Source organism: Parasteatoda tepidariorum, chromosome 8, assembly GCF_982258835.1.
Source record: "Parasteatoda tepidariorum strain Cologne lab strain chromosome 8, Ptep-v5.0, whole genome shotgun sequence".
Lineage (NCBI taxonomy): Eukaryota > Metazoa > Arthropoda > Arachnida > Araneae > Theridiidae > Parasteatoda > Parasteatoda tepidariorum.
The window spans coordinates 89,765,005-89,785,680 of record NC_141762.1 but is presented as its reverse complement, the minus strand read 5'-3'; the positions used below and the strand labels follow the sequence as shown (position 1 = coordinate 89,785,680).

Sequence of the window (20,676 nt, the reverse complement as noted above, 5' to 3'; positions counted from 1 at the left end):
CCGAAAGAAGCCGAACTTTCCCGATCTCTCGGTAAATGCACTTATTAAAGGTTAGATCAGCTTCTTGAAGTGAAAAAAAAAAAAAAATTTAACTTCGTGAAGGCGTATAGGCAGAAAAAGTTTTAAAATAATTATTTTTTAAAAGAAGAAATTGAACCAAATGTTGCCCAATATTGATGGATGCTAGTTCCAATTTAATATTTTAAAATTAAAAAAAAAATTTAAAAAAAATCTTGCATTTTCAAAACACATTTCAGAACCCAAAATTAAAATTTAGTTAAGACGCAGTGATAATATACCCGAGAATTGAGCAGAAAATAAATCCAACTGATTTTTTAATGTGCCAAAGTTGCTGTCTTTGTTGCCTGGATACAAGGAAAAATTTTGAAATGATATTTTTTACATAATACATAGCATGCACACATTTATATATTGTAGCACATACAATTCGTGAGTCAAAATGAATGACTCAATTTCTCATGTATGCTATAGTATGCATCGTGCTATAAATGTCTTAATTAAAAATGCATATGCACGCAGAGGTTATACAAGCAAGTTTTGAATGTACTTTTTACAAATGTTCAGTGTGCCCTCTCTTTCTTATATGGCATACATCAACTTTAAAATAATAATTTTTAATAATAACTTTATGCAGCATATTTGCCTCGATGGTAGCTGTGATACTGGTTTTCAAATCAATGAACCCGGAAGCACATACATGCCACTTTTTTTGAGCCCCGAAGGGAAAAAAATCGCAAGAGTGAGATCTGGGGACCGTGCTGGCCAATGCAAGAGTCAATTATTTGCCATAAAGAGACAGTTATTGTGCTAGATAAAATGCGTCGCTTTTCTATCCGTATTGTTTTCACAGAGAAGCTGATAACTATTAGACTTCCAGCACCATCTATTGCCGATTTTTCAAAACTTGCTTACATTACCTCTGCATGTAAGTACACTTTTGATCAATACATTTATTACATGTCGTATAGTATATTTAGGTACTTTTCCGTTAGTCGGGCGCAAATGTCGCCAATTGTGAACCAAACGCGAGCCAAGTCGCCAAGTGATGCGAATGACAAAGCAGTCAACGGAATAAAAGTCGAAAAAGTTCAACTATAAACAAATATTTATTAATAGTGACCAAAACAAGTTCAATTATAAGCAAATATTAATGAGTTGTTAACAATAGAGTTTTACCCCAAAAGAATAGTTATAATAATTAGTTTTACCCAGAGGCGTATCTATGGAAAGAAGCGCCTATGGCAAATCGCGTACTGGCGCCCTCCCTAAAATATTTATATTCTCTTTCTTTTCTCATGCAATACGAAATAAAAGCATTGTTTGAAGTATTTAACCCTTTTGACAATGTTTCAAAAAGATTGCATTGCATTTAAAAAAAAAATAGATTCATAAATAAATAAAAATTAACTATAACAATAAAATTATCTCTTTTTAATTGCAATGCATTCACGTGTGTTCGCGGTTAGAAATAAAAAAGTCTGTTTTATCGTATTTATAGAAGATTCTATTGCGTTTTTTCAACTGTCAACAAAAATTCTAACAATTTGTTTAATTAAGTACAATTATATTTTAAAGTTTTACAAATATAATTAGGTAACTAACAAAAATACGCACGCGGAACAACAATAACAAGTACAACAACAGCAAGAAGAACTATGACATAATCGGATGATTAAACAATATTTTCAAAATTAAAACTGAAGTAAGTTTGATTATTTTAAAAAAATAATCATGCTTTGCTAACATGAAAACAATAAAATCATCACAATTCATGAAAGATCACAGTGTAAATAATTACCATTTGCTATGACGATTACAAATAAAATAGCTACAATCAAATTATATATTTTGGTTAGTTTATTGACTGTTCAATAAAAAAAACCGGCTCTCGTAATATAGTTATCAAAGTTTTACAAACATTATATAATAACAGATGTTAAGAGAAAACATACACATAATTAAACAAAACTCTCGACTAAATATATACAATACATTCTATAATGAGAAATAAATTAGAGGAAGTTGACATTTTAGTTTAAGAATATCTAGAAATAATTAATTTGCAAACAGTGAAAAAAAAAGGGCGAAAAGTAAAGAAATAGACCAGAATACATTCTGGTCTATTTAAAAAAAAAATTAAATTATGAAAAAATCTCTCTTCCTCACAATGGAATAAATTAGAGATAAAGCAAAAAAATTAAACAGATTTGAATTATAAATTTTTTAGACGTTCAGTGAGCAAAAAAATAAATAAATAAACGGACTACCCTGATAAATTTTGATCTAATGATCAGATCTTTACGTACTTCTCATCTCAATAGTTCAGGGGGGTGACTTAAAATATGTTAATCACAAAATCAATACAATTTACTAGGTCAATAATGATAACAAAGAGGAAAATAAACGCACTGAAACTTTACATTATCAATTCAAATTGGAAAAGCGCATAAAGCAGCTGAAACCAAATTTGTATTATATAAACTAGAAATAAGACATAAATTCTTAATAATTAAAAATAAAATATAATATATAAATGTGTGTTTGCAGAACAGTACTGCAAACACACATTTATATATTATATTTTATTTTTAATTATTTTTAATTATTAAGAATTTGTCTTATTTCTAGTTTAAAATATGTCAATTAATGTGTGCAGGGGCGATATTTTAAATTACGAAATCAGACACTAAAACGTACTTTCTCTGAATCAACATGCCATTTTTTCGTCGGATTTGGATTTTTATACCCCAAAATATAGGGAGTAGAAGCAATTTAAGAAGTAACTCGAGAGCATTTCAAGAGAATTGAAAAAAAAATTTCACGCAATTATAAAGGTCGTTTTTAATTGTGTAAATTGCTAAAAAATAACTTTTAATAAATATTTATCATTTCATTTAATATTAGTTGCAAACAGAATTCAATTGTATAAGGCAGTGTTTCCCAAAGTGTGGTACGCGTACCCCCAGGGGTACGGAACAGTTTAGTGCGGGTACGCGTTCTTATGCGAAATATCTTGCAACAAACGAAAATTTCTAAAATTTTTATTTAAAAACAAACCTAGCCATACATATTTTTCTATTGGCTATTTTTTGCAGAGTTAACAGTTAATTATTTATGGTGTCAGCAGCCAGTTGTGATTTTTAACTTTTGTGCAATTTTTTTATAGTAAAAAATACATTCATTTTTTTTAATTAGGGGTTCACAGCGTTACGAAAAATTTAGAAAGGGTACACAAAATTCATAAGTTTGAGAAACACTGGAATAAGGTATTTATTTTTTACATCGTTTTAAAGGAATGTAATTTAACAAGAAAAAATAGAATATTTTAGCAAAATTGATCGAATAGTTTCTAACAAATCAAATTTTAAGAATCCCAATTTTTTTAAAATTCGATTTCTCAGGAATCCGAACTCCGTATTCCAAATATATGAATTTTGATTTAAACCAACCTGCATAACAGGTTTCTTTTCTTCCCTTTAAAAAAAAAAAACTTTTTAAAACTTATTAATTAAACAAAATTAATAGTTTTAAAAGTTGTTTTTAAGGAAAAAGAGAAATATAAATCATTGGAAGATTTGAGGAAAAAAGAGGGCTTTTTGTTTCTTTATGAAAATACATTATAAGAATGCGTATGCTTCATAATCAAATAAGTTCCAATTTTTCAATACATAAGATGTTTAGCTTATTGCTTTTTTACATGATTAAAATAAAGATATTTCTTAAATGAAAAACAATTATTGTGATTGTTACTTTATTGATAATTTTTTTTCGAGTTACTAAACTGTTGTAATGATTGGTTCTAAATTACATATTATAGCCTTACTATTATTTTGTCACCATTTTACTTTGATTATAAGAGATAAATATAATATATAAATGACGGACACTTTATGAACACTTTTAAAAGCAGTATAATAATTTTTTTCGAGTAATATGGTATGGAGTGATATAAATGTGATGTATGTGATATTTATTGTAAAATACTTATAAAATTAAAAAAAAAAAGTAATTATTTAATCTTTTATTTTTAAAGATGGAAATTGGTAATCTGAAATAAAAGAAAGGATATAGAAGAAAGTTTTGTGCCCGAGATGCTATGTTAGCATGATTTATAACTAGAAGAAAGTTCGATAAATAGTAAATAAATGTAATTTAAAAATACAAAACAAATATGTCTTTATAAACTAAAAAACTTATTATTTTTTTCAAATTCGTAAGTAGAAGGATTATTGAAACTTAATTTAAAGCATTAAAATATAATAAAAATTTTGTGAGGTAATAATACTTTTGTGACTTAGAGTACAAAAAAAAAAAAAAAAAAGAAAGAAAGAAACGCCCACAATCGATAGTATGTTTCTTAATCTAACCATTCAATGAAAAGAAGGAAGAAAAAAAAAAAGAAAAAAAAAAGAAACACTTTTCCGAATGGTTAAACCCAAAATCTATCGATTAATGATTGGAAAGAAAAACATTTCTCGGTTAATGGAAACTATTCGCTGATCGTAATGAATGTTACATAATAAACTGGGGATCAGACTTGTTCCATACATTTGGCCCTTCTCTTTACAATTGCATAGGAAACTACTACGAAAAATTTTCAATTTCTTAATATTTTCTGCATCTAATTGTTAAAAATATTTTAAAAATTTTCACGACGCCTTCTTTCAGACAGAAATTAACGTATCAAGACAGAAATTAACGTACTTATTTCTTCCTATCACTCTCCACACGCAAAACGTTAAAGCATGCGAAATGTTGCCATAGCTAGATTAGACTTAATTTTTATGTGCTTACCTATGAAAACTAATTTAATAATGCATGGAATTAAATAATACATAGAAAACTAGTGATATCTAAAGTAATATAAGGAAATAGATTTTTTCATGCAAGTCATTCCTGCCTCAATGCCAAGTAAGTAGAAACCGCTTTTTAATCTGGAATAGAAAACTTCCTATTTGGACTGAAAAGTTACGATGTTATGTATAGTTATTGCTGACGAAAGACACTCATTTAAAGGGAAAAAGTATGAATTAAAAAAATTCATGATTGAAATGAAATTAGTTAGAATTATTAATTATCTAATTCATGATAGAAATCACATTATTTGAGCAATAATTTTTTCAGTTATCGGTTGCGAAGGTATCAGAAATAGATTTGGACCAATCAGTTCTAATTAAGCAACTGGCTTATAGCTCACATTGCTAGTTTTGTAAAAATTGAAAATGAGCTTGACTGTAACCACTATTATTATTGTAAATCCAATTTCTAGACAAATGGCATCAAAACAAAGTACTGACGATAAACGTGTGAGTGTAAATCGTTAGAAGTTGTAACAAATAATCTCCATAGGATTTCAATAGTTATATGTTTGAATTTTAATAAAATTTAAAATGGGTAAAGCAAGTGGTGTTAGCAGAAGGCGAAAGAAGAGGTATAACTATAAACGGAATGTGAAGAGATTACACCAAAAGCTTATTACGATGCCGAAAGTAAAATGGTATGACAAGTTTTTTTATTATTAATTTTTTTAAAATTATAATTATTTGCAATTTTATTAATAAGAGTCTATTTAACATAACTTATTAGGGAAAAAGTTTATCCTGAACTTCTGTGTGCGATGTTATATATATATAAAAAAGGTAATATCAAACTTAACAGAGATTGATCTTACACTTAAACGATGAAAAAGAAAATTCTTTAATTATTTACTATTTAAAGAACCAAAACTATCGATAATGAGGTCATAATATTAATACTTTCTAAACTCATTTTATGTACCTAATACAGAGAGATTCATAACACCAAGAGCAGTTCTTAGAGTTTCAACAATAATTTTGTAAAAATATCAGCAAGTTGTTCATTGCCAGAAATATGTTCCAGACAGCATTAAAAATTTAAAACACTATCACGTAGAAAGTTTACCTTGCAACTATGTATTTGGTTCTTTGTTGATATTCAAGATTTTTAGTCAAGCGAACAACACTTGCATTGTCTATTTTTAATGAAATGATTTCTTTTAGTGAGGCTATGTCTTCAAATAGTTTTTTAAGTCACATCATGTCCTTTAAAGCCTCACTAAAGGCAGCATACTCTGTGTCGCCCTGTGACAGAATTTTTTCGAGCTATCTGCAACAGAACTCTCTATCACTAATATCTTTCTACAAGATACTTTTAATAATAACAAACATATATGTTACTAATTTAAAATAACTAAAGCGCTGTGTTTACAAGAAAAAACTAGATAACTTTTTAAAACTGAACATGTGATAATTTTTTCACTCTTATATTACGGGTGATATTCTCGTATTTGGGGAGATTTCCGTATCGTGATGTGTGGCAGAAAAATCGCCAAGTTTTGAAAACTTCTGGGCTGTGGCCTGTGAGAAACTAAAAAAAAAAACATCACAGAAAGTGACCATCTCGCAAGGTATAACTCGTAGCCACCCCCGGGCAAACATCTACCTGTTTTTTTTTTTTTTTAAAAATTCGATAGTTTAAAATCTGTTTGGCATCTTGGCAATTGTAGTTGGCGAGACAGATCACGATACGGAAATGTGCCCTCACATTACGTGGGGGGGGGGGGGGACGCACAAATTATTTCCTTCGCATTTTGTAAATAATGATCACATTATAAAATTATTAAAATTCGTGAAATCCTTAGTAGTAATTGCTAAAAAAAAGATCGACGACGAAATCACACAAATCAAACTTCTCAAATACGTGTTTTGTTTTGAGATTAGGTTGTTGTAATAAATAATGTGGTATGAAAAATATCAAGTTTTAAAACTATGGAGAAATCAATAGTAATAACTGCCTATAATTCGATTGAACTATTGCCTTAAAAAGTAAATACTCAAATACACGATTTGAATTTTCCATATTGTTTGTAAAATGTCGGGATATTTAAAAACTATGGGAAAATCAATGTCAATAACTGCCAAAAATACAATTGAAACAATACATCTATTTACGATGCTATCAGTGTAAATTGAGCTCATCAAAAATTTATCTGAATACATTATTCAAATACCTATATATAAATTTCTGTAGAAAAGAAGAAATTTTTTGCTCTTACTTTTCAAAAGAAAAGTCTTTCTGCAAGAACTTTGTAATGTTGTGCAACAATGTTGCTGCGATACTGCCACAGGGTTGCAGTGTATAAGGGATATTGCAACAAAACTCTGCCCTGATTTTTTTAAAAATTATTCTTTAAATCTTCGTTTATATACACCTGTCCACCATTACTTAAAACTGCATTGAATGCATTTTATGTTAAATTCTGAAAAACTGAACAAAATTTTTCAAACTTCACAACAGTTCCTAACTTATACTTCAGAAAATAAAATTTTCTGTGTTTAGAGAAATCATCTGTGAAACATATATAATAGCGAAAACTGTCTTGTTCCCTAGGCCGAAATGAATAATCTCACTAATATCTTTTGCATGCTATTGAGGATTCTTCCGGAATGACAACCTATGTTGTTTTCCTGATGTGCAGGCTTTACGAAAAGCATTATCCATTTCTCTCTTGTTGGATTGTAGTACCTTTTTAACATGCTGTTTATTTAAATTTCCAGGCTTTGCATGCCACAGTTAACAGGAAATTGTTTTACTTAACTCTACTCTAACTGTTTAACTTTACTCTAATAAGTGAAAAACACAATTTTGTATAGGAACTTGTATAGTTTTTTATGCCTTTAGCCATTTTTTTGTGTAAAAATTTCTGCCTCTTAGTTACTGTTTCACATAATGGCCAACTCTTCTGAATTTCCGGCCCGTTTCTCACGGTGAGACTCAAATCTTCCACGTTTTGTAATCTGTTCGTTAAACTTTTTCTTCCCTTGGAGGAGTTCTCCTGAAAGCCGCACTATACCGGTATGTGATTTTTTGGCCAATAAGAATATGCGGACATTATTCGGAAACTGTATTATGTTAAAACTAAGTTGAATGCTTCTCTCTTACCAAAAATTTACTGCTTTTTAAAATGAAAACAATATTTTACTCTAAATTGTATTATTTTTCTAGTAAACAATTGCAAGAAGCCTGGGATGGAAAGAAAAGCTATTATAAAAATATGGAAGAATTTGGGCTTTCTGAAGATCCCAATAAAACAATTGGTACAAAGGTAATTGCTTCAAAATTTCTATTAATTTATGTGTCCATTTTAGTTTTCTATTAGTTAATTTATTCAATTCTATGAAATTCGATGTAATTTTTAATGATGGAGTGTCCAATATTGTGAGGGTATCCATAGAGATATTTTTATCTAGCTTGTTAAGGTTTTTTAATCCCGCTTGTAGCGAGTGTAATGTTCTGAAAAAGGTAATGTAGTGCACTCCGTAGCACATTTACGGCGACACGGCAACATTGTCACTGAATGTTACAGAGTTTTAGCAGAAAGATTTTTCATTTGAGAAGGGAAAATTTTTGGTTTTCCTTTCTGCATAATTTTTCGAAAAAGATTTTTTTTTTCTGCAGAATTTTTTTCAAAGATGTCTTTCTTGTGCATCAGAGAGGAAAGAAATAATCATGATTTTTTTAATTCTCATTTGAGATTTAAACTAAAAAAAGGCATCAGTAATGATTGGCTTTAGCTAGAATTTCAAATTAATAATCGGGGGTCTTTTCAAGCCATATTTACTACCGTTTAGTGATACCTTCACAAATTCGACCTTTTGCACAAAATACTTTTTCTTAAAATTTTATTTTTGTGTCTTGTAAGAAACGATGAATCCATATTTTTAATTATAATTTTTACTTTTCACAAATTATGTCTAAATTTTCACAAAATACGTACCTCTCAGAAAAACCTAAACAGACCCCTGATAATTTAAAATTCAGAAATCGCGAAAGTTAACAAGTTTATTTAGAAAAAAATATTCTTTCTTTCATTTTTTTTTCTTTAAAGGACACCAAATTTTACATACACTTATTTGAGTACCTTTTTTTAAAGAGTCTTATTTGAGGGATTCGTGATCTTCATTTTGTTACTGCACGGGTCTTAGGATTTTTCATTTATGTACCAATTTTAATTTATTATTGTTTAAGATTTTTAATTTATTATCGTTTAATATATTTACGAATTTTAATTTATTATTGTTTAATTTGTTTACGATTTTTAATTTATCATTTAATTTATTTACAAATTTTAATTTGTGTAATTATATTTGAAAAATTCGAAAGAGGAAATAATTAGTGCATTTTTCCGCCTACAAAATGTGAGAATATTTGCCTATAATATTAGAATTAAAAAATATTACTTTTACAATAAAATTTTTTTTATACATTTTCATTCTATACTTTTTTTTGTAAAACACAAAGTTTCTGTTACTTAAATTTAGTAATTGTTATAATTAAAAGTATCTTAAATCATAATATATATATTAGTGCTAGGGAAGTTTTTCGCAGAAAGCCCAAAGGAATTCTGCCACAAGGGTAGTGCAGTGAACTAAACTGCATTTGTTTCTTTGGACTCAATGTCTTCACAAGAGATGTACTGTATATTCAATTACAGCTCATTAATTGATATTTTCTGCCCTTTTTTTAACGCAAATCAAATTATTTTGTATTGACTATTAGACTAGGCAAAATAATATCCTTTTTTTTTTAAAAATCACAAGTAAAATGTAGTAACTGGTTCATCTTAAACACATAAGTGAGGTTAAAAACTGTACATATTGGTATACGAATGAAGCTGGGCTGGATATTTATTAAATGTCCTCTCAGTGTGGTCTTAAGCATATTGGGCAGACTGCACATATGCTTCATCTTTGATTTACAAAACATGAAGCATCTGTTCAAAATCAGGATAATTAACTCTATCATTGCTCTATAGTTGGAATTCTAATCACTTTATAGTTCTGATAAAATCATTCAACACCGCTCCTCAATTACTGATCTTGACTTCTGGGGATCATTCCATATTTTGAGACATTCTGTAATTTTGTCAATAATTTTTCTAGTGCCCTATTTTTCCCCTAATGCTTGCAAATCTATTTTAATTTAATTTCTACATCTTTCACACCTAAGATTCTAACCTTACCCAAAAAACTAAACCATTGCTTTTCCTCAAGATTCAGCTTTATTTATGAAAATTCTAATTTTTTACTAAAAATTTAGAATTTTCTTTAAATGTTATGCTTTTTTTCAAAAATTTAGATAAGATTGGGGATTAAGAAGTTAGTTTTAAAAATAAATTTTTAAATTAATAGATTATTAATTCCGATTTTCAAGGATAGACAATAAGTTTCTGTGTTTTTTTCTCCCTTCTGACGCTAATTCTTCAATCAGTTGTACAGTTTCTGTAAGGTGTGCATTATTTGCAGTTACTTCAAAAGGGTACTGACCTTTGACTTCTGCCTGACATTTTGTTCTCTGTAACTTTTAAGAATATTGCATGCGGAAAAGAACAACTCTGCAATTTTAGCTGCTGTAAAAACTATAATGATTTTTAATTGTGAATTTCTTTAGTCTATTATTTTACAAGCGCTAATTTATTATATTTGAAACATACCGGTACATCCTAAATTCTTCCTCGAGGTATCATTCATTGCAGACGATTAATATGGTAAATTAATGAATACGTGTTAAAATATTGAATTATGACAAGAAAATGTAAGAAAAAGTTATGGATGTGAAAATTAGTAAAATTTTAATGGAAAAAAAAATTTGTTTATGCAAGGATGAATAAATTTATTTATTTAAAATATTTGGAAGCCTTCTTTTAAACCTTCTTTTTTTCTTATCTTTAACAATAAACTTCAATATTGGAGACTGGTTGCTGTCCATTTTCTGTAAGTTTTCATGAGTATAGAAAAATTCTCATTATTTCAATGGCTTTCGGAGCCAACTGCAAGTGTTTGGACCGGTTGTGGATCCGTTTTGTTGTCTTTTCAGTATCACTTTGAACTTCTTCAGCAACCATTTCATTAAACCATAAGTTTCCACATTTTAATCAACCTTTTCCGCAAACTGTTGCAAAATCTCATTTTTTTCATTAACATCCATTAGATACAGCTTTTTATCGTAGTGAAGTAGCAACAATATTTTTTTTTAAATGTCAGTAGAATTTCTAGACCAGTGATTTCCAACTGACGGCCCGTGGGCCCCATCCTGCCCTTGAAGCCTTTTTTTGTGGCCCTCGAACCTAAATATATTAGTTGCCCTTTTTTTGCGGACAATTTTCGAGGAAAATCTTTATGGGTTTTAAATACTTTTACATTTTATGTCTTTACAATTTGATATCCATTGCACATTAATTGTTGAATACATAGGAGCACATTAAAGTTATTGTAGCCAGAATTTTTTACCATACAATTAAATATTTTTAAAAATCTACTTATTTTAATTTGTAATTCAATACTTTTGTTTTGTATAACTTGATAAAAATCTGACAGTAATATTTAATGTTTCTTCAAACATAAAAGAGTGCCATATAAAATTTTGATAAAGTTGCGGCCCACCATTCGACTGGTGTTTTTAATGGCGGCCCCGACCTCATGTAAGTTGGAAACCCCTGCTCTAGACGATTCATGCAGTAATCTGCTGGTTTCAAAAACTAGTGTTATCATTATGAACATACCATTTTCAATGGGACCGCTAAAACAAGATTCATGTGAGAAAACGAAAGATATGGGAATAATCTCATTGAAGTTTGACTGTACATATAAATGTATGCTAAAGCATATAAATATATAACTAAGAATAATTCTATTCAAGTCAGTTATAGTTTTGAAAAAAATGAAACATTTTTCACTCTATTATTTATTTTTATTGTTTCATTTTATTTAAGAGGTTTCATATTTTAAAATAGACTCATTAAATTAAAAAAAAATGTAATAATTATTTCAATCAAAATAAGATCTTTTGTTCAATGTCCCTATTTTAGGTTTATGTTCTAAATTCCTGATTTTTGTATGTATTAACAACATCCCTTTATCAATATAAATTTGACATTATGATTATTTTTTTCAAGAGTAAAATTTGCATTAGATAGTCATTTAAAATGCCGCAAAGCCTTTCACTGTATCAACAGAATAATCAGGGTGCGTAGCGTTTTTAAAAAGCGCTTATTTTTGATTTGCCTTTTTTAAAAGCTCTTAAAAGTACTTTTTTTATTTGGAGTTTGTAAAAAGTGCTTCATTTTCTATCTTTTAAAAACAGATTTTTTCCTTTGCCATGTCGATTGTCGTTCTAAATTACAATCAAACATGATTTTCACAATTTTCTTTGCAATATTTTTTTGAATTTTATTGATTTCATGCTCATAAATTAAGAACTTTAAATGATAGATTTTTTTTTATTGCTGCAGAGATACTAATTATGAATATTTTTTTTTTGGAAAGTGATAAAAAATATTTTTGAGTGCTTAAAAAGTGGTTGTTTTTTGTTGAAAAATCTGGCTGCGCAACCTGATGATGAAATGTAAAATTTATATGAAGCATCATTACATTCTACATATTTGTTTACCAAAATTGTAAATTAAACTATTCTGATTATGTGTTTCTTTTAGGTAAAGAGGAAGGCCAAAAAAATGGAGGTCGTTAATGGTAATTTTCTTGATACTTTTATAGTTAAACTGTTATTGTTAATAAATACTTACCAGTTAAGATTCCTAATGTCAAAGAATTTTTTTTTTTTTTTGTGAATTAAATTCAAATGTGCTACTCTTCTACTGTGTTCTTAACCTCCAAGGATCTTAGCAAAAATGTAAATTTTTTTTTTACAAAAACCATCAGATTTTTTTCATTAACATCAGATTTTTTTTTTTTACATTTAACAACCAAAGCATCTTATAAACTGTATTTGTGCTTATATTTACAAACAATATCATAGCTAAAATATTTAATATTTATTTCTAAAACAGTCTTAGTTAGTGAAATCTAATAATTGAATAAATAATATAGTGGTTTTTTCAAGGTCAACCTGCTAATAAATGTTAAAGATTAGACAATTTCTCAATTTGATATCCAATAAAAATATATTAGTTTAGTTCAGAAGACATAAAGAAAGAAAAAATTAAGTTACTCTGTTTAGGAAAAGTCTTCCTTCATTATTGACACTAACTACATATTAACTTTACTAATCTAATATAATAATTAAGAATATTTGAAATAAAAATTTTTTTTTAAAAGAAAAATAAAGTGGCTTAAATGCCAATCCTGATAGTTAAGGAGTGTAAAATTACAAAAACTTGATATGTTATACTAGGAGACCAAATTGTACAATAGTGATTGTGCATGATGTAGGACTTTTAAATAATATTCAAAAGAAAAAGATTGAGTAACAAAATAAAAAAAAATAATAAGGGAGAATCTGGTTTCATTTACTTACTAATTTTATAAATTGAAACCTAAATCTTGCATGAGGATTATTTGTTTCAAAAATTTAATCTCCAAATTCTTTTAAAGAGTTAACCAGAGTGTTTACGATTTTTAAAAAAAATACATAATTGTATTAAAAAAGAGTGATACTTTTCCTTAAATAGTTATGTTTATTAAGTTTAATTTGCAATTATTGTTTTAAATGTGATTTGGAAAACATGTTTTTGGAGTTTTATGTTATCAATCACCTTTTTTTTTCCCTTCCCAAAACTGCAGTGGCATTTCTGTAATCTTAATCTTTTGTAATCTAAATCTTAAATTCATTTATTTTTTTTAAATTTAGTTTTGTAGTTTATTTGTCTTAAACAATGTACGGCTATTAATTTCCAAGACTGATCTAATATAATAATTCATAAAAATATTACATTCAAAGAAATTTCCCACTGCCGTAATGTTCTAGTCTGTAATAGTTTTAAAAACAATTTTTGATTGTAATGTCAGAGTTTTCAGAAAAGGTGAAAATCTGGCTAGAAATTAGTACAGAAATATTAAAACTTAAAAATTTAATATATTGGAATGAGGGTTATGAATGTAATGATTAAGAAAATCCAATTGACAAACAAGAGTATTCTGAAAAAGGATTTTTAAAGTTGTTTGATTTTATTCCATTATGCAATTTTAACTTCAAATTTACATTTCTTTATTCTGATTTTAGATTTAGAAGCTGAAGCAAATGCTCCCCGACCAAAAACAATGAAACTCCCTACAGAACCTATGAAATTTTGTGTATATATGATTGAAAAATATGGTGATGATTATGGGGTAAGTTTAAAATTATCATTTTAGTCAAGGCTATAGCAGCACAAATATAAAAGTGTTGTTAATGCAGGTTCTTTTTAGTTCCATGTTGTATTGTTAGAAGTGTATATTAACAGTATGTTGTGAAAAAATTGTAAAAAGATGCATAGCATTCAAAATAAAAAATTAAAAAATAGAAGAGAATATAAAAAATTATCATTAAAAAACTATTTTCGTGAGGTTTCCATTAATGCTAAAAATGATATTTCCTTCCACAGAAGCCGTATTACAAAACAGCGTTTTAATGGTTCCTTATATTTTACTAGGAAAACCAGAAAAACGAAGAAACATATTATTTTCCTGTTTAAAGAGTGTTTTTTCCCTGACGCTCTGGAGCATCAGTGGCAGACAGACTCAACGTGTTTTCGTGAGTGCCACTGACGCTCCAGCGCGCCTGATCAATTTTCTCAGAAATTACTGGCATATTGCATAAAATAGCAGCTTAAAAGAAATAAAATGAAATACCATTCAAGTATATGTAGTACCATTTATGAAACAATGCTGAAAATATTTACAAGTAATAAGCACAATATACAGATATTTGCAGTCAAACAAAAGTTTTGAATACCAACCACAAAAAATAATGCTTCACTAACGTGCCTCTCCGTTCAACTCCCAAAGCCACACTAAACACGGAGCATATAACTCATAATAGACACACTAGCATGTCGTTGGTATACCAGGAGATGCCGCTCTGACACGCCAGTGAACATGTTAACCTCGAAAATTAGTTAAATACAACAATGCCAAATAGTTAAGTTTTTTTGTGACTTTGGAGTGTGACATAATTAAAAATTATGTTTTAAATACAATTATTTTATAACCGTCCTTGAAATGCTGACCCAATTTTGGGTTTACCACTAGTAATGTTCAACTTTGTAATTATGAACCCAATTCTGAATACAAGGGAACTCTTGGACCAAGTAATAGACGAAATTTGCCTTGGTGGTGGACTTTTTGAGGGAACTAACCGGCATTTGCGTTACACGGGGAAAGCGGTTAGCCTGGTGCAGAATTCCCATCAACCAGACATCGCTGGGATTCGAACCCAGTTGACCGTATTACAGGGCTGATTGTGCTCCGGAAAAAATCCGGATTTCCGGAACTTTCACTAACAGTGATCCGGAAGTTTCCGGAGAACGAAGATCCAGACGTTTCGAAAAATCATTGATCACAGAAGTTGTCGGAAATCCGGTTCAAAGGTGGAACTCAAAAACAAAGTTTATTTTATTTGTTCGTAAGAGGGAGCCAGAGAGATACTTTATAAGCTTATATTCATGATTAATATTCATTTTTTTAAATCTATAAATAGTTGTCATAATCATAAACTCAAGAACGAAAGACATATTTGTAAATTTTAATTACTTCTCCAGGTCATCATAGGTATGTGCAAATGGTATAGGTATGTGTAAAATTTTAAATAAACTAAGAAATGTTGAGAAGAAGGAAAAAAACCTTGTTTGAATTTTTTTCAATTTAAACAGTTTTTTTTATTGTAACTCAAGAAATTTTCCGGAATTTTGACTTGGGCTCACAATCACCCCTGGTATTAGAAAGCAAACGCTCTAACCCCTGAGCTATCACAGCTCAAAATACAATTATTGACTAAATTTGGATTGCTTTTATTACAAATGGGGAGGGCTTATGTGGCAATGACTTCAGTCAATTAATTGTTGTGTCATCTTTACTTCTGTTCCTTCCTGTTCATTTATTTTTGCCTTGCCAATAGAAATAAAAAACAAACAAAAAAAAACAACGGGGAGAGGGATGAATGAGCGTTAGAATCAGGGCCAGCCTGAGGTGTAAGCTTGGTAAGCGACTGCAAAGAGCCTAATAAACCATGTAGGATTCTTTGTTTTATCTCTTTTTATCAATGTCAGGGACATCCTGCTGTGTGATAATTTGTGATCTGCAAATACAGATGGCTATTGAGTTACCTTTAATGTTTCTTGAAGAAAACCCTTTTAAGGCGGCAAAATTCTGAACTACTTTAAAAAAAAAAAATTGCAGAAATCTGCTTTTTTAAAAAATTAAGTGATTAGATTGATATTTTAGTTAGTATTCAAATAAAACAGTAAGAAAGCAAAACTAAATATTTACTTCAGTTTTAAACATTATATATCAGAAAGCAATGTTGTTTATGTTTCATCAAATTACAAAATATATTTTAATAAGTTTTTGTTTATATCAAAAATTCAAATATCTAGGTTATCAGAAACCTTTTGTTATCAAGCCTGCAAAATTTAAAAGCCATGTTTATGAACATCAATTGTAGTTTTGAGCAAATATCAAGAGCAGACATTTTTAAAATGTCAGTTATTAGAAAATATGGAAATCTGATTGAATGAGGTCAGGCAATTATTATAGGTGGCTGAAGTACCTTCATTCGTTGAATTTATATGATAATTCCTGAAAAAATTACAAATAAGCAAGGGAGTGCTATCGCCTACCATATCTGCCTGACAGATTACCATATATTGGGATCACTACAAAAAGTTTGCGAATATGGATGATATTCAAAATGCTTTTTTTCAGATATTTTACTTAAGAAACAATTGGTTTTTATTATTCTGGCTTTTAAATTTTCTACTCTAGATGGCGTGGATAATGCATAGCATAATTAATTATTAAAACCAAACTCTTATTTAAATTTAATGTAAGGAAAACGTCATTTTCCACACTATTTTATTTTACTATTTTTTTAGTCTGTAAAAGTTATATAAAATTAAACAACTAATTGATTAAAAACTTCATTTGCTTTAAATAATTGGAAATAACAGTCCACATGTTTTGTACATCCAGAAAATGTGGGCATATTTTTGTTAATCAGTATTATCAGTTCAGTTTCTTGGGATTATTTAATTAACAATGAAATTAATTTCTTTCAATTTCTATAAAGTTTGTTGGAAGAGTAAAACAATTATTTCATTCCATCTTAGCTTTCCTTCTAAAAATTATTTATGATTAATTTTTGAGAGTAATGCATTTATTTCATGTTCAGAATGTAAACAAAATAAGGGTTCGAGAGGGTGATCTCAAGTATGCTAATTGATTAGTGCAGATATTTTAAGTTACGAAATCAGACACAAAAGCACATTTTCTCTAGATTAACATACCTTTTTTTCGAGGGGGTCAGAAATCCGAATCTGGGAAATTATATTCCCCGTAGTTTGGTCCTCTTAATGTTAATCTTATTCCTTGCATACTTCGTTGCATCTCTAGAATTTTTTAAAAATTGTAGGGTATAAAGTTTTTCCATATCTTTAAAAATGCAATTTTGTAAGGTAAAATACAAAATGGGAGCAAGATTTTTTGACTGATTTAGTAACTTAAAATATCTACATTTATTAATTAGCATATTTGAGATCACCCCTTTGAACCACAAGTTTCTGCATTCTGTACATATTTATCTCTATAATTATGTAAAACTGAAAGTACATTATATAAGAAGTTAGTACTGCATTTTTGTACTCTTTCATATTTATTATTATCCTTAATGGTAGGGGGTGCCAAAAATGTTTTTGCACACACTGGCTTAAAAATAGTACATCTATACATTTTATTGCATTATATTATGCATACTTAGCTTAAAATAAGGTTCAAAATTTAATGAATTTAAATAGATTTTTTTATTTTATTAAAAAAAGCAAACAAGGGAACTAGAGGTGCTTACCAAACATATTCAAATTACTTACAAGGGGTGATCAAATGAAAAGGTACGAAACAACACGGTGGGTACAAATGTAGACTTTATTCAAAATATACACCATAGGCCTGTGCACAGCAATCCCACTGATGAACAAGCCGCAGGATTCCTTGTTCCTGGGGTCTTGACGAGACCCAGTCCTTCACAGCGTCCTTGAGTATGTCGTCCGAATTGAAGAGCTTCCCTTTCAGGTGTTACTTCAGTGGACCAAACACATGGAAATCGCAGGGCGACTAGTCCGGATTGTAGGGCGGATGGTCCAACGTCTCCCACTTATACTTGGCCAGTTCCATATGTGTGAGTCTAGAGACGCGCGTTATCGTGGAGCAGAGCCACACCCTACGTGAGCAGCCCGGTCTTTTGTTCTTGATGGACCTGCGTAGGCGTCAAAGTGTCTCACAGTACACATTGGAGGTAATGGTTTTTCTGTGCTCAAGGAAATCGGATCCTCAATTGTCGAATTTTGCAATGCGAACGACATCCGGTCCTCCTACGGACTGCCACATCATTTGGACGCCGCTTTTGATAAGAGCCTCTGCTCATGCGGGCACCAGCGCATGCTCCGATCCCAGTCAGAGACTCCAATCGCATCCCGACATGTCTCTCTACGTTCTCCCATACCGGAATATGCAAATATTTAATTGTTAAGTTTTTACGTCGTTTCGTACCTTTTCATTTGATCACCCCTTGTATTTCTCTAAAAATAATTTGCAATTTACGTTTATTCTTAGGAGTTTTTAAAAAGTTTCCTCACTCCCAGATTAAAAATAATCATGTGTCTCTAGAGGCTGTGAAGTTGGAGGAACTTTTAAGGTAGCTTCATCTTTGTCACCCTTGGTTATTTCCCGATTTCCTGCAATTCGTTGCAAGCGCTATTACCCTGTCCATCAGATTCGGCATTCCGATCTACTCGGCTTATGTCTTTTTCTGACTCCTCACTATTAGATTCTTCTGGTACTTGGTTATTTATTGACCTTCTGCATTGACAATTAGAATTACTACCTTCGCTTGCATTATCTGCATCTATTGTTGCTGATTATAGTTTCAAAATATTTGCACTCTTTCTCGGCAACATTAACCTGAGAGACTGCAATGAGGACACACATGCCTGTTAAATTCTATCCTCTACATGTTAGTTTTGCAATGCTGTAACTCTAAGCAAGGTGCATAATTAAAGGTTTAAAATTATCCATAATCCTGTTGAAGTATGCCTTAGTCATGGGCGTGAATGTCTTCACAACTTCATTCAATCTGTTCAGGAGTTGGCACAACCATAGGAATTCTTCGTTAACATGTCGTCGTGATTTTGAGTTTAAGCATGTACTGTAAATGTTCTTTTATTACTTAGTTTATTTTATTTAAATGTTATTTAATACTTACAAGATTAAAAACTTCACTGCCTTTATTTTCAAATGAATTTTTCTTTTCAGGCTATGGCCAGGGATACAAAAAACTATTATCAAGCCACACCTGCTCAGATAAAGAAAAAGATTAATAAGTTTAAAAGTGTTCCCTCTCAGTGGAATGGGTATTTAAGAGCCAAAGGACTCATAGAATCTGGACTTAAACAAGATGAATATCAAATTGATATCGGTGATATTATGCAAGAAACGACAGTTACAGATATGGAACAATAATAAATTTTTTTAATTAACATCAAGTGTCCGAAAATTTCTTTCTAGCTAAATTCTATATCTACAGGTATCTGTAAAGACCATGCACTTAATATGGAATTGAATCCTTATTAATAATGAAAAGGAATTTACATTGGGGATGCAAATTATTATTTCATCAAGTAGAGAACAAAATCGATACATCTGCCAAATCATAGTAGAAGGAGTTGAAAACCTCCAATTTAATCTGTTTTGATGTTATCAGTTGCCTTCATCTACTTTAAATGCTATCTGATTTAGATAGCACTTTATTCATTTGCAAATTTAGATAAATAATTATTGCCATGTGTATGTTAAGTGAACTGTTTCATTTTTACTATACATTTGTTAAAAGGAACAAAAAAAAATAATGCAGCTGCAGTAAGCAATGAAAAATTTAACTTCCTTGTTTGAAATTCAAAATAATATCCTTGATTCACTGAAAACTAAGCGAAGAGTGATAAACACAAGCATATATTTTTCATATCTAATATACACCACCTTACAGTGCATGTGGTCTGTTAGATTCGCAAGACATTGCATAAAAATGTCTAATAACGAAATAATAAATATTAACCAATTATATTTATGGAAATTATTTTAAATTACAGAAGTGCAATTCGCTTAATAAAATAAAAAAGTTTAAAACTAATTCCTACTCAGTTTAAACTGGTAATACAACCAATTTTGTTAATAGATCTACTACTAATCCATTTTTGGTTCTCACAAGATAAATTCTAGCATTATTATCTTTTCCATAAAACAATTTTTTAATTTTTCCCAACAGCCAATTGTTAATTGGATAATCTTCCTTAACTATTACAACATCACACTGTTTATGGAAAAACCATTTATTCTTCTGCTGCAAATAATTAAGAGAGTCTTAATACTACCTTTGCCAGACACATTGGACAATTTTAGTTATATGATAGATTAAGTTGGGACAAAATTGGTCTTCCAGTTAAATGTCCTGGGATTATTGCTTATTCTTTATTTGCCCCCAGACAAACATTCTCTTGCGGATGAAAGATGAAATTTAAACTATTTCACACCAGCCTCCCCCAGGCCTTCGAAAAGTGGAGATCTCTGACATAGAATGGAAATACTAAGATAATTT

The 20,676-nt window shown here is 29.6% G+C and overlaps 1 protein-coding gene across 1 annotated transcript; it reads left to right on the top strand.

Moving 5' to 3' along the window:
* Positions 1-5,273: 5,273 nt before the first annotated feature.
* LOC107454054 (nucleolar protein 16) lies at positions 5,274-19,563 on the top strand. The gene is made up of 5 exons (XM_016071108.4): positions 5,274-5,518; positions 8,047-8,146; positions 12,533-12,569; positions 14,059-14,165; positions 19,338-19,563. Exons 1-5 carry the CDS (start codon positions 5,412-5,414, stop codon positions 19,542-19,544), a joined length of 558 nt encoding a protein of 185 aa, XP_015926594.1. The 5' UTR covers positions 5,274-5,411; the 3' UTR covers positions 19,545-19,563.
* Positions 19,564-20,676: the final 1,113 nt, after the last annotated feature.

Excerpts from the sequence above, each read along its gene's own strand:
- LOC107454054 (XM_016071108.4), top strand. The coding sequence starts at position 5,412 with ATGGGTAAAGCAAGTGGTGTTAGCAGAAGGCGAAAGAAGAGGTATAAC. Across the intron at positions 12,570-14,058 it reads AAAAATGGAGGTCGTTAATG|ATTTAGAAGCTGAAGCAAAT; the intron begins GTAATTTTCTTG and ends TTCTGATTTTAG. Across the intron at positions 14,166-19,337 it reads AATATGGTGATGATTATGGG|GCTATGGCCAGGGATACAAA; the intron begins GTAAGTTTAAAA and ends TTTTCTTTTCAG.